This window comes from Phyllobates terribilis, unplaced genomic scaffold, assembly GCF_046119375.1.
Source record: "Phyllobates terribilis strain yellow unplaced genomic scaffold, ASM4611937v1 Scaffold_5__5_contigs__length_657084704, whole genome shotgun sequence".
In the NCBI taxonomy this organism is placed as follows: domain Eukaryota; kingdom Metazoa; phylum Chordata; class Amphibia; order Anura; family Dendrobatidae; genus Phyllobates; species Phyllobates terribilis.
In genome coordinates this window covers 197,506,764-197,521,769 of record NW_027362765.1, presented here as the reverse complement: position 1 = coordinate 197,521,769, position 15,006 = coordinate 197,506,764, and the positions used below count along the sequence as shown (strand labels likewise).

Below are 15,006 nucleotides of genomic sequence, written 5' to 3'. Positions count from 1 at the left end.
CCCCAAACACACCTCCAGGCTGTGTAAGGGCTATTTGACCAAGAAGGAGAGTGATGGGGTGCTACGCTAGATGACCTGGCCTCCACAGTCACCAGACCTGAACCCAATCGAGATGGTTTGGGGTGAGCAAGACCGCAGAGTGAAGGCAAAAGGGCCAACAAATGCTAAGCATCTCTGGGAACTCCTTCAAGATTGTTGGAAGACCATTTCCGGTGACTACCTCTTGAAGCTCATCAAGAGAACGCCAAGAGTGTGTAAAGCAGTCATCAAAGCAAAAGTGGCTACTTTGAAGAACCTAGAATATAAGACATATTTTCAGTTGTTTCACACTTTTTTGTTAAGTATATAATTCCACATGTGTTAATTCATAGTTTTGATGCCTTCAGTGTGAATGTACAATTTTCATAGTCATGAACATATAGAAAAAGCTTTAAATGAGAAGGTGTGTCCAAACTTTTGGTCTGTACTGTATATGGATTGGAACTCTATCCGAGCTCCGGTATCTACCAGGAGTGCTGTATTTCTTCTGTATTGTTGAAATGATTGTTGGTTTCCCCCTTATTCTGATGTAGGTTAACAGCTAGATCAATAAACCCAGACTGAGCAAGCCAAAACAATAATCATTGTCCTAAGGAGAGATATCTATACATGAATATTTTTTGCTTGTGGCTAAGATTTTTTAGGTCTCTGGGCCATTATTTTTTTAAATGTTTGTACGTGAGAAAAGAAGGTTTGGCAGTTAAAGTCTGGTTGCTGTTGACTGTAACATGAAAAATTCTTAAATTAGTGCAGAAAAATGGTCCAAACAGTATAAATTGAAGTTGAATTTTTCAAAGTGTAAAATAAAATATTTAAGGAAAAAGAATCCTCAATCTGAATCTCATATATCATGATTACCAGGGACTTCACAAGAGGATTTACACAACCTTAAACCCCAGCCACACATTTTTGTTTCACATGCGTGTTCTGTCAGTGTTTTTCACAATTAGAGCACATACTCATTTTATCCAGTGGGTGTATTCAGACATTGCTATTTTCTTGCAGTCCGATAGTCCGCAAAAAAAGAGTTTTAAGATTTGTCTGCGTTTGGCAGTTTTGTCCTGTTCGTGTCCAAACTTTCCCATGTCTATGCATGGTTCCATGATATAATGGACATCACACGGATAACATCATTGTTGCATTCATGTGCTGACAGATAAAATTAAAGAGTCGTGTGAATGGGGTATTAAAGTGAGATCACGGTGTGGTCAACTAGTAGAGATAGCAAGAAGGATGCTAGGCTGCCAATGAGAGGTATGACCAGTAGAGAGATTGTGTTCCTATTGTACAGATCTCACATCTGGAATATTGTGTCAGCCTCTTAGATTGGATTTCTACTCCAAATGATTTTCTGCATAGCAGCTTTTAGCTCCTTGTTCCGTAGACTGTATATCAAAGGATTAAATAATGGCGTTATGACAATATACAGCAAAGACAAGGATTTTTTTATGTTTGATAATTGTCCATTTGCTGGGACCATGTAGACAATAATTAGTGTACCATAGTATGTGGAGACAATGGTTAAATGAGAGCTGCATGTAGAAAAAGCTTTCTTCCTACCAGATGTAGAAGAAATCTTCATAATACTGAAGAAGATGTTGATATAGCTAGCTATTATGAGCAAGAATGGCAAAAGGATTATAGGAACTGAAAACACAATGATTTCTGTCTGCACAACATACACATCAGAACATGACAACTTTAAGAAGGGAGCCAGGTCACAGAAGAAATGGTCAATGACATTAGGACCACAGTACTGAAGTGTGGTCACTAGGATGCCAGGTATTAATGTCACTGCAAAGCCCAATATCCAAGACCCCATTGCTAATAGAAGACGGAGACGAAAGTCCATAATGGAGAAATAATGCAATGGGTAACAGATGGCCAAATAACGGTCATATGCCATCACTGTAAGCAGAAAGGACTCTGTAGAAGTTGAACATCCAAACAGATAGAACTGTAGAAAGCACTTAAGTACAGTCATGGAGATCATTTCCAACATCACAATATGTAACATATTCGGGATTATATTGGATGTGCTGAATACATCACAAAGAGATAAATGACTGAGGAAGAAATACATAGGCGATCGGAGTTTTGGATTTGATATCACCAGGATCATAATTAATAGGTTCCCCAATATTATAAAGATATAAATTGCAAGAAATAGGCAGAAAAATGGAATTTTGAGGCTATCAGGGTTCTGGAACCCCAGAAGCTGGAAATACAAGATGGATGACTGGTTCCCTTTTGGCATGACCTGGTGTAAGAAGAAGAACATTAGAAAATGCAGAGTAGGTCCAGGTAGTATTTGGTACTAAGTAATACTAATGGTCAAAACACACAAAGGCCAACCACATAGTAAACCACTTAACCTGGGCTCAGTGGTTAGCACAGTTGCTTTGCAGTATTGGGGTCCTGATTCAAATCCACCATGGACAACATCTGCAAGGAGTTTGTATATTCTCTCCATGTTTGTGTGAGTTTTCTCCCTCACTTCACAGACATAAAAGGAAATTTAGATTTTGAGCCCCAATGGGGAAAGTAATGATGATGATGTCTGTAAAGTGCTGCGCATTATTGTTGTTCACTGTTAACACTTTTGATAGCAGACACAGAATACAATGCAAACTGTGATTTGTATAGTGACATCCCCACTGCGATCAGGAATTGCCATATAATATTTTGTCAGTACAGATAGATATGAAATTCAGAAGGAAAAGCCAAGGTAGAGTAAATAGATGTGAGTTAGATAGATGATAGATGGACACAAAGATGATAGATGAACACAAAAAGATATACCGTATAAAGTAACATGTTTTTTTCTGACTGAAAAAAAAAATCTGAAACCACACTAAGTACCTACAAATTGCCAAAACCTGATAGTGTGAATATTCACCTCCATTGCCATTGGTCATCATGTGCCCACAAGTATGCGATTTGAATAGTTGTGGCCATGTGCTGACTAGCTTCTCTTTCTACTTCTCTCAATGTTCAACTGAGAGAAGAAGATGAGACGCTAGTCGGCACATGATTGCAACGATGCAAATCGCATACTTGCGGTCGCATGAAGACCAACTGACTATAGAGGGGAATTATGACATTGTGAATCTGTGAATATTGGACAATGTCAGGATTTGGCAATCTACAGTCAAATAGAGTGACTACAGTAATGTATGTTCAGCCCTGAAAAACACTTTAACTGTTAGTTTTACTTTTCTTATTTTCTTCTGCTTCTTTGCTCTTTATTATGAATCACATATTAGTATAAATAGAACACCTATAAGTGTTGTGGAGGCACCAACAAATGGCAGTGGAGGAAAGAGAGGAGCCATTTAATTATGTTGCAAAATGTATTAATTGTCTTTTGAAGTCCCAGAACATTTTCCAGAAAAAGTGAACAGAAGGTAAGAAACTACATTGTAAATTAGCCTAGCTAATGTGTGTGAGCTATATTAATTTTTGCAATCCATTTTCTTTACAGCATTGGAGAAAATGCAACATTATATGAAAACTGAATTGTAATCAACAGGTAACAAAAATGATTAAAATATAAAGAAAAAAAAGTAGAAAAGAATGCTATTATCTATATGTACCTACCTAGCATATAAATCAATTTATTGTACCATGTAATCATTCATCATTCTACTTACCAAGACTATGATAACCACATTTACAGTATTTGTAAGTATTTAGACTTCTGATAATACACATTGATGCACATGCAGAAATCATGTTCTCTGTCTGATATGTTCGCAGCTGTTTATATAGTCTCATTGCTTTGCAGTTTGGTAGCTAATAATTCCATAAAGACAAAAATGCATCGGGGAATTAAATTATATTTCTAAAAATACCTCATTACATTGAGCACACCATTAGGATACATGTAATAGAACACAAGAGAAATAATAATAAAGTAATTGCTCATGTGTGAATTTTAACATTTTGTCCTTACAAAATTTTACTTGAGATAAAGGATTTATTTGCACATGCTCAAAATTTTTTTTGTCTGTTGTATAGGCTCTTAGAAAGTCTATGCCTTTGCAGTAGGTGGGATTTGGGTTGCCATCAGTGTAAGTACACCAGGCACATGCATGCCCAAAAAAAATGTTGCCTGTCACACCAAAATCAAAGCCACTCTCATTCAATTGTTATGCTAAATAAGTGGACCCCAAACACAATTCGAATAGGGCGTATATAGAGGAGTATTTGGTGGAACAGAAGACAGGAAGCTTCAAAGCCCTTAATTTCCCCATGAGCTTAATGTTAGTTTTCACAAGAGGTGTGAATAGGTAGGTAAATGAGGTCTGATATTGTCCTCCCACACTCCATTGCTGTAGTTTCTATGATCAGTCTGGATACTTTATATTACCAGGCAACAGACAGCATCATCAATGTAATGTAGCAATTTTAGTCAACTTTTTATATGCATTTTATAGTCAGAATCCCAAAGGATCCTGTTGGTGAATGATCCTTCATGATGCTCTTTTTCCTATTTATTTTCTGGAAATTCACATGTACATTAGCAGCAGTAATAACCAAATCAAGGAAGCAAAGATTGAGGCAGAGAGAATCATTGCCAGAGAAAGTAAAAATAACCCCAAAATATTCTTTAACTACATAAATAGTAAAAAACTAAAAAATAATAGTGTTGGCCCCCTTAAAAATAGTCTGGGTGAAATGGTGGATGAGGATGAGGAAAAAGCCAATATGCTAAATGATTTTTTTTTCAACCTTATTTACACAAGAAAATCGCATGACAGAAAACATGATTAGTGATAACAAAAATTCTCCATTAAATGTCACTTGCTTAACCCAGCAGGAAGTACGGCGGCGTCTAAAAATCACTAAAGTTGACAAATCCCCGGGCCCGGATGGGATACACCCGTGAGTACTGCTGGAATTAAGTAACGTCATAGATAGACCATTATTTTTAATCTTTAAAGATTCCATAATAACAGGGTTTGTACCACACGACTGGCGTATAGCAAATGTGGTGCCAATATTCAAAAAGGGGACAAAAACCGAACTTGGAAATTATAGGCCGGTAAGCTTAACCTCTACTGTGGGTAAAATCCTGGAGGGTTTCCTAAGAGATGCTATACTAGAGTATCTGAAGAAGCATAACCTCATGACCCAATATCAACATGGGTTTATGAGGGACCGTTCCAGTCAGACTAATCTGATCAGCTTTTACGAGGAGGCAAGTTCTGGACTGGACCAAGGAAATGCAGTGGATGTTGTGTATATGGACTTTTCAAAAGCTTTTGATATGGTTCCACACAAAAGGTTGATACATAAAATGAGAACAATGGGGATAGGGGAAAATATATGTAAGTGGGGTAAGAACTCGCTCAGTAATAGGAAGCAAAGTGTGGTTATTAATGGAACACACTCAGACTAGGTCATAGTTAACAGTGGGGTACCACAGGGGTCAGTATTGGGCCCCCTTCTTTTTAACATATTTATTAATGACCTTGTAGGGGGCATACAGAGTAGTGTTTCAATATTTGCATATGACACTAAACTCTGCAGGGTAATCAATACAGAGGAGGACAATTTTATATTACAGGAGGATCTATGTAAACTAGAAGCTTGGGCTGATAAATGGCAAATGAGCTTTAATGGGGATAAATGTAAGGTAATGCACTTGGGCAGAGGAAATAAAATGTATAATTATATGTTTAACTGTAAATCACTGGGCAAAACTGTAACTGAAAAAGACATGGGTGTATTGGTGGACGACAAGCTCACGTTTAGTGGCCAGTGTCAGGCAGCTGCTGCAAAGGCAAATAAAATAATGGGATGCATTAAAAGAGGCATAGATGCTCATGAGGAGAACATAATTTTACCTCTATACAAGTCACTAGTGCGACCACACTTAGAATACTGTGTACAGTTCAGGTCTCCGGTGTATAAGAAAGACATAGCTGAACTAGAGAGGGTGCAGAGAAGAGCGACCAAGGTTATTAGAGGACTGGGGGTCTGCAATACCAAGACAGGTTATTACACTTGGGGTTATTTACTGTGGAAAAACGAAGGCTTAGGGGTGATCTTATTACTATGTACAAGTATATGAGGGGACAGTACAAAGACCTTTCTACTGATCTTTTTACTCTGAGGCCTGAGACGGGCACAAGGGGGCATCTTCTACGTCTGGAGGAAAGAAGGTTTAATCATAATCACAGACGTGGATTCTTTACTGTAAGAGCAGTGAGACTATGGAACTCTCTGCCGCATGATGTTATAATGAGTGATTCACTACTAAAATTTAAGAAGGACATGGATGCCTTTCTTGAAAAGTATAATATTACAGGATATATATACTAGATTCCTCGATAGGGCGTTGATCCAGGGAACTAGTCTGATTGTTGCATGGAGTCAGAAAGGAATTTTTTTCCCCAATGTGGAGCTTGGTGTTTGCCACATGGGTTTTTTTTGCCTTCCTCTGGATCAACATATTAGGCTATGGTTTGAACTAGATGGACTAAGTCTTCCTTCAGCCTTAAAAACTATGTTACTATGTTACTACACTGTGTGCATAATTATTAGGCAAGTTGTATTTTAGAGGATTATTTTTATTATTGATCAACAACTATGTTCTCAATCAACCCATAAGACTCATAAATATCCAAGCTTAATATTTTTGGAAGTTGGAGTGGGTTTTTTTAGATTTGGCTATCTTAGGAGGATATCTGTTTGTGCAGGTAACTATTACTGTGCAGAATTATTAGGCAACTTAATAAAAACCAAATATAATCCCATCTCACTTGTTTATTTTCACCAGGTAAACCAATATCAGTGCACAAAATGTAGAAATAAACATTTCTGACATGCAAAAACAAAAAAATTAGTGATCAATATAGCCACCTTTCTATATGATGACACTCAACAGCCTTCCATCCATAGATTCTGTCAGTTGCTTGATCTGTTTTCGATCAACATTGCGTGCAGCAGCCACCACAGCCTCCCAGACACTGTTCCGAGAGATGTACTGTTTGCCCTCCCTGTAGATCTCACATTTTATGATGGACCACAGGTTCTCTATGGGGTTTGGTTCGGATGAACAAGGGGGCCATGTCATTATTTTTTCTTCTTTTAGACCTTTACTGGCCAGCCACGCTGTGGAGTAGTTGGATGCATCTGATGGAGCATTGTCCTGCATGAAAATCATGTTTTTCTTGAGCGATACCGACTTCTTCCTGTACCACTGCTTGAACAAGTTGTCTTCCAGAAACTGGCAGTAGGTCTGGGAGTTGAGCTTCACTCTATCCTCAACCTGAAAAGGTCCCACAAGTTCATCTTTGATGATACCAGCCCATACCAGTACCCACCTCCACCTTGCTGGCGTCTGAGTCGGAGTGGAGCTCTCTGCTCTTTACTGATCCAGCCTCTGGCCCATCCTTCTGGCCCATCAAGAGTCACTCGCATTTCATCAGTCCGTAAAACCTTTGAAAAATCAGTCTTAAGATATTTCTTGGCCCATTCTTGACGTTTTATCTTATGTTTCTTGCTCAAAGGTGGTCGTTTTTCAGCCTTCCTTACCTTGGCCATGTCCCTGAGTATTGCACACCTTGTGCTTTTTGATACTCCAGTAACGTTGCAGCTCTGAAATATGGCAAAACTGCTGGCGAATGGCATCTTGGCAGCTTCACACTTGATTTTCCTCAATTCATGGGCAGTTATTGTGCGTCTTTTTTGGCCAACACGCTTCTTGCGACCCTGTTGGCTAATTGCCATGAAACGCTTGATTTTTCGGTGATCACGCTTCACAAGTTTGGAAATTTCAAGACTGCTGCATCCCTCTGCAAGACATCTCACAATTTTGGACTTTTCAGAGCCCGTCAAATCTCTCTTCTGACCCATTTTGCCAAAGGAAAGTAAGTTGCCTAATAATTAAGCACACCTTATATAGGGTGTTGATGTCATTAGTCAACAACACCCCTCCTCGTTACAGAGATGCACATCACCAGATTTACTTAATTGGTAGTTGGCTCTCATGCCTATGCAGCTTGGAGTAGGACTACATGTATGAAAAGTATCATGTGATCAAAATACTCATTTGCCTAATAATTCTGCACACAGTGTATGTAGTAGACTGACTCAAACCCTAGCTTTTGCATTCAAGTGTAAAGGTTGCTGGGGCAAAGTGTGACCCCACTCACCAGTGAAACGGATTCCCCTTGGTGTTTGTGTAGTTTGTTCATTCAGATGTTCTGTATTCAGGCCGCAGACCCTAACATGGTGCGGGAACTCCCGGTGTACAACGATCAAAAAGAAGAAGGCAGTCCTTTTTATAGAAAGAGAACTTTCTTTACTAATGAAACTGGTATAATGTATATACAAGAAATAGCGGTACAAAACTTAGTGTTCACATTTTCATCTGTTGTACACAAAGGCACAGGCCACTCCATTCCTTTTATTTATCCTTCACCAACAGCTCTCTCCAGTGGTAGCTATACTTCAGCCTGCCAAGTCCAATACTAATTCACTGTAACTTCCAGGTCTGGCCTACATGTTGCCTTCTCTTCAGCCCCACTTCACATGTGCTGTTGTAATGTGGCATTAAGCGATAGCCGCGGGAAAGGTACTCATCTGTTGCGCCCCGGAATGTTACATGAAGGTGAGGGTCCTGGATGGTTGTGTGGACTTGTGCTGTGAGGCTACAACGCTTGTGCAGGCCGGATGTAATCGATGACGCTGGTTTGCTATGACCAGATGTTAACCAATTCATGAAAGGAGATCAACAGTTCTTATCAAATGAAGCTTTACTAAATAGCCATTGCATGGCAACTATGTACACAGGATAGCAGGTACACAACTTCTCACACATTTCTTTATTACTACAGAGCATCTCAATACACACGCTAGTTACTTTCTCGGCCTCACAGATTACTGCCTCCATTGTTCGCATTTACTTCACCACCAGCCATTTTACCATTAGAGATGTGCGAACTTGTTCGGAAAGCATTCGGTAATCTCAAAGTCGGCACAAACATTGCACATTCGGATTCGTGTTCTGATTCTTGAACATTTTCCTCAAAATCGGCAAAATTCAGCCAAAATTCAGTAACTGATCGAGTTTCCACTAATGCTTTTGTTAGGACTTTGGCTACGATAGTGATACTGTATGATGAGTGGGCGATGGGGCATGTTTGAAGAGGGGAGGGGAGAGGTCAGAGGAACTGTGGACTGTTAGGCCATGTTCATGACGCGCCCCCTGGGCCTGTGTTGTGAGGGGGATACCAGGAGCCGGATCGCTGGGGGTTGTAGTCCTCCGTGGCGGTGACCCGGTCCGTGCCCAGGGCGGTCGAACCAGTGGCAGTCTTAGGTAATAACAATGTCCGACTACGCCACCCGTGGATTGCGGTCAGTGGGGACCTCCGCTGCGCTGCAGACCTCTGAGGCTGATGTTGTTTGCGCAGCCGAGTATGGGATAACTCCCCACGGGAGAAGTATTGCCTCAGGGCAGCTAGTGTGGATGATGGGAGTGATGGTGTGAGCGTCCCAGTACTGATGGTGCTGGTGCGGCGATGAAACACAGAGACGTGTGGTGCAGTTCAGGGTCTTTACTGATGGTATAACGCAGACCCTCCCGGGAGTACTGGTTAGCAGTAGGGGCCTGGTCAGTCTATAAGCAAGTAGGATCTCCCCTGGCCAGGTGGAGTTGTAGGCCTCCCCGACTATCTGCACTCTTCCCTGGCTACCTTGCTCTATGCGGGTAGAAGTAGCCCACGTCCCTGAGTATACCGTGTGGTGCTCACCCGTATGGCCGGTGACTTGGGGCCTTCTGTTAGCCTCCGCTTCACAATGGCGTTGCTGGTCCCTGGCTTGTGACCGTGCCTCCGGGCTTCTATGGCCAGAGGACATGGAATCCCCTGCCTCTTGGATTCTGCTGCTGGACCTGGATGTCCCCACAGCCTCGGACTCCGTGTCCGGTATTAGTGTCTTCAACCAGGGCGAACTCTGCTCAGCTCCAGCCCCTGGTATTCAGCTACTGTTCCTACAGAGCTCCCAGGTCTAGGCGGGCGGTGTTGCATGCTTAGGGCTCCTGACCAGAGAAACCTCCCACTTGCTCTTAGACATAATATTTCTATTACTGTGGCAACCAGACCCCTGGGGTGCCACATTCACTCTAGGCGTTTTTTTTCAGCGTTTTTTTATGCTAATTTTCAGCTGCGTTTTACAGTATCAGCTAAGTCTATGAGATTTCAGAAATCTCATGTACACACATTGGTTTTTGTGTCATCAGTATTTTGTGCTTTGCATGTTTTTTTGCACAATAGAGCATGTCACCTCATTCAGTGTTTTTTCAGCTTTTTTTCCAGCATTTTTCACTCATTGAAAGTAATAGGTAGTGAAGGAGGCTGAAAAAACGCCTAGTGTGAACATAGCTATCAGGTTTTGCTGCGTTTTTAGTGAAAAAAGCAAGTACAGCAGTATGTGAAACTCATTCATTTTTGTGATTTTACCATCTTGTTGTGGTCACCTGAGATGGCAGTTTGGATTAGGACAGTTTAATTAAATTAGTGATGTGTACAATGTAACCATTGGCTGAGCAAGGTGTGCGATTGAACAATATCTGTTGCACACGGAGGTGTGAAATTGAACAATCCCTGAGCAACTCAATGGCAGACCATAGTGTGAAAATGGTGTCCTACAAACTCAATGCATTGCCAGTGTCTTAGTTAAACTATCCCTAACTAATTTACCACCCCACTGTTACATTTGAAATTCTGGTTAACATGGTTTCACATATGTCTTGTATTGGTAAACTGTGTTCATGATTCTGTGGTGGAAGCAAAGCTGAACTTTGGGATCCTGTAAAAGGCACCAAAAATGCACCAAAAAACGCACCAAAACCTGCATTTTTGACACAGTTTCTTTCCTGCCGAGAGATCAGGTTTTGCTGCAGAAAAAAAAAACTGAAAAAACTCCTAGTGTGAACATACCCTTATTTTCTTTTTTTTCTTTTTAACTTAATATGTGGAGATTCCGGCAGCTAATCAGGGCGCAGAAACCATCCTCAACATCCAGACACAAGGGCTTGTGTCATTGACCGCTGAAGTCACATGTCCCTCTCCATATAAAAAGCGGACATGTTGTTTTAGCGCCATTTTGTTATTGTAACAGCGCAAAGAGGCTGCTCCTGCTACTTCAAGTAGTCAGATAATTCAGAAAGATAGGATCCTGTGTGAAATCAACCTTCCAGCATATCAATCAAGACACCAGTCCACATTTCTGAATCTAAATCCTTTGTACTAATAGTGTGGTCCAGACACCAGTACACGTTTCAGAATCTAAATCCTTTGTGCTAATAGTGTGGTCCAGACACCAGTCCACATTTCAGAATCTAAATCCTTTGTGCTAATGTAGCACCCTGAGGATTCGGCTGCTACAGGGGTATTGCACCTCAACCCAGAGGTGTGATATTCCACTCCCGGGTAAGGATGGAGTGTGGAACTGAGCTCGGTAGGCTGCATGCACTACACACATCCCATTTCCGAGGAGCAGACCGACGGTACTCCCACTTAGAAATGTGCAGGTACGACCGAGTCTGTTCCTGGCTGGAGTGGGAGGGGGGTGGTACATCCCATGTAGTGTAGGGGCAGATAGGGGGAGCAGCCTGGGTAAAGTTAGGAGCTCATTGGGTGCTGGTCACCTGAGCTCACACATAGAGGGTGTATATAAGGTGGGCACCAACTAAGATCAGGGTCAGACGCAGAGAGTCAGTCAGCTGCAGAGAAGGAAACAGCAGCCCTGGAGAGAGAGAGAGTGGAGCAGAGAAAGACCCAGAGAGGGAAGACTGAAGGGACCCAAGAACCCAAATTAGAGCACCGGGTGAGGAGTCAGCATCAGGGTACCGGAACCCAAGCTGGTGGGGGCAAAAACAATCCCTAGCCAGAGACCGGAGATCGTGGGCAGCGTTTGCCACGGTCACCCATCACATTCACCCCGAAGGCACACCACATGAAGGGTCAGGGAACCCAGGGCCAAGGGTGTCCCAACAGAAGGCCCGAGGGAGCTGGACCTAGGTGAATCACTGGTGGGGACGGCTGAAGAAAGGACAGAGGGAGAGCTCAGGGCCACGCTCCGGACTTGTTTGGGGGTTGGCTGGATCCAGGACCTGGTGGACGCAGCACGGCTCGGGTGGTCACTAGCAGCTGGAGTGACCAGTACAACATCTGCAGTAAGTAAACACCCTTAACTGCACAACCCGAGTCTGTCTTCATTGCCGGCTGCACCGCACCACCACAACCCCCATCCTCTGCGCCTGTTCCCTCTGAGGCTATACCCCTCCCGTTGGGGGTGATCCCACCAAACTGCGCATCCACCATCAGCCTCAGCGGACCCTGCTGCAGCGGCGGCCACAGTGACCGCATCACAACGGGTGGCGTAGTCGACACAATAAGAACTTATAACATCAGTAAGGACTGCCACACACTGAGCTTGACGCCCTGGGCACGGGACCGGGTCACAGCCGCTCGGAGACTACAACCCCCCCCATCTGATCCGGTGCCGGGTATTCCCCTCAAAAAGGAATATGTCCCAGGGGGCGCGTCAACTTTGGCGTAGTCGGCAGGATTACGTGCCCACAACAACCGGGTACTGCGTGCCTGAAGAAAAGTGCAAGTTTACCTCAGAAAGAAGTCTCCCGCCGGTTCCGGAGAGTCCACGCCATCGGACTCCATCACCAGTCGTTTCCCGCCGATTGTCCGCCATTTCCAGCTTGTTCCCGCCATCTGCAGAGTTTCCCGCCACTGGGCGACGCTTCCCGCCAAAACCGCAGATTTCCCGCCTTGGAAGAGCAGCGGACGCCATTATGGGCGTGCCAAAGGAGGGCAAGAGGCCACCTCCCATCGTGGGCCGGGACAGAAAATGGCGCCAAAAGTGGAAACCGCCCCCACCAACAGAGACTGTGATGCTGGAGGTGTCTGTCAGCGTGAAAGAACTACCCCTGGAGCTGACAGTCACCGAGTTGCCCCGGGACCGCCCTCTAAGTGGGAGGAGACGAAAGAGAAGAGAAAAGATGGGTGTCGCTTGGAGCAGTCTGGAGCGAGCGCACCCAGAGGCAGGAAGCCTGGAGAGGAGCAGCAGAAAAGCTCACCCGGAGATGGAGAGAAAGCAGAACAGCACCGGCCCGCTGGCCAGGAGTCTGCTAGAGACCGAGGAAGGAGGGCAGAGCAGCACCGGCCCGCTGGCCAGGAGCCTGCCGAGAGCAGAGCAGAGCAGCACCGACCCGATGGTCAGGAGCCTGCTAGAGTCCACAACCCCGCTAGGTCTAGCGGAGATCCTTGCACAGCTCCCCCGAGACCGGGAGTGTGCGCAGACTGCCCTGGAGGGCCTCGCACGGAGGATGGCCCGGGTACAGCGGGAGATACTGGCGGAGTGGAGCCGGGAGATGGCTCAGCACGCAGAGACCAAGCAGAGGAGCACGCTACCCTGGAAGAGGAAGCAGACCGCCTCTGAGGATTGCGCGGGAGGACCCAAGGCCGGAGACGGCGCCGAGGAGGGAGCCGAACGCATGGAGGCAGGTAAAGGGGACGCCTATACCCCAAGCCGTGACACCGCTCACCTGCCCCAGCTCCCCGTCGCAGAGCCCGAAAGTCCCCCTGCTGTGCCTGTAGCCGCCACGTCACCGCAATGGACTAGGCCCCGACCGGAAGCCGCCGCAGCGACCCCTGTGACGTCACGCGCCTCGACCCGGAGCGTGACAAAGCAGGAAATACCACCAGCCTGGTCGCAAGGCCTAGTACCCCCGGGCGCCGCATCACCAACAGCGCCCCCTACCTCTGCGGAGCCTCCGGCCTGGTCGCAAGGCCAGGTAGCCCAGGGCGCCGCCGTATTAACGGTGCCCTTCACCTTCCAGGTGCCCCAGGCCTGGCCGCAAGGCCTGGGCAACCCGGGCGCCACCACCACCGCGCCCGCACCCGTAAAACCAAGGGTGCCGCGTCTGGGAGAGGACTTGTTCAGCCAGCTCACATGGCCGGACGGGTCTGAAGTAACAACCAGCTGTAAGCAAAGAGCAGGAGGAAGACGCCGTTGAGTGCGGCAGAGCAAGTGATGTAAATAGTTACCCGACCGGGTACCAAAGAAACTGTTGATACTTATATATAGTCCCCGTTGGGACCAGCATGAGTGAACTGTTTACCCGTTTACCCCTTAATCCCACTGACCGAGGACTGAGAGCGGTCATTCCTCCCCAATACCTGGCCGAGGACTGAGAGCGGCCAACTTTCCCTGTATATAGTTGCGCGTCCTAAAGCGCCCCCTACCGGTTTTATAGAAAACCAGATTTTCTAAGAGACTGTCGCACTTTTCCCGGACACACGGTGCACAGTGTCCGGAGGAGGAACCAGAAACAAGAAACGACTACGAGAATGTTTATATAAAAAAAAAAGTTTTATATATATAATGTTTTATATGTTTTATATGTTTATATGAAAAATTTTGTATGTTTTGGTGTTATTTATGTCTTTACAGCCCGAGGACGTGCTGTGATTTACCAGGGGGGAATGTAGCACCCTGAGGATTCGGCTGCTACAGGGGTATTGCACCTCAACCCAGAGGTGTGATATTCCACTCCCGGGTAAGGATGGAGTGTGGAACTGAGCTCGGTAGGCTGCATGCACTACACACATCCCATTTCCGAGGAGCAGACCGACGGTACTCCCACTTAGAAATGTGCAGGTACGACCGAGTCTGTTCCTGGCTGGAGTGGGAGGGGGGTGGTACATCCCATGTAGTGTAGGGGCAGATAGGGGGAGCAGCCTGGGTAAAGTTAGGAGCTCATTGGGTGCTGGTCACCTGAGCTCACACATAGAGGGTGTATATAAGGTGGGCACCAACTAAGATCAGGGTCAGACGCAGAGAGTCAGTCAGCTGCAGAGAAGGAAACAGCAGCCCTGGAGAGAGAGAGAGTGGAGCAGAGAAAGACCCAGAGAGGGAAGACTGAAGGGACCCAAG

General features: G+C 44.9%; 1 protein-coding gene across 1 annotated transcript; it reads right to left on the bottom strand.

Annotated features, from left to right (window-relative positions):
• Positions 1–1,360: 1,360 nt before the first annotated feature.
• Positions 1,361–2,296, bottom strand: LOC141271525 (olfactory receptor 11A1-like). Its single transcript, XM_073681582.1, has one exon. It carries the CDS (start codon positions 2,294–2,296, stop codon positions 1,361–1,363), a length of 936 nt encoding a protein of 311 aa, XP_073537683.1.
• Between the last annotated feature and the right edge of the window lie 12,710 nt (positions 2,297–15,006).

Bases quoted from the DNA above. Each gene is read 5' to 3' on its own strand.
- LOC141271525 (XM_073681582.1), bottom strand. From the start codon at position 2,296: ATGCCAAAAGGGAACCAGTCATCCATCTTGTATTTCCAGCTTCTGGGG.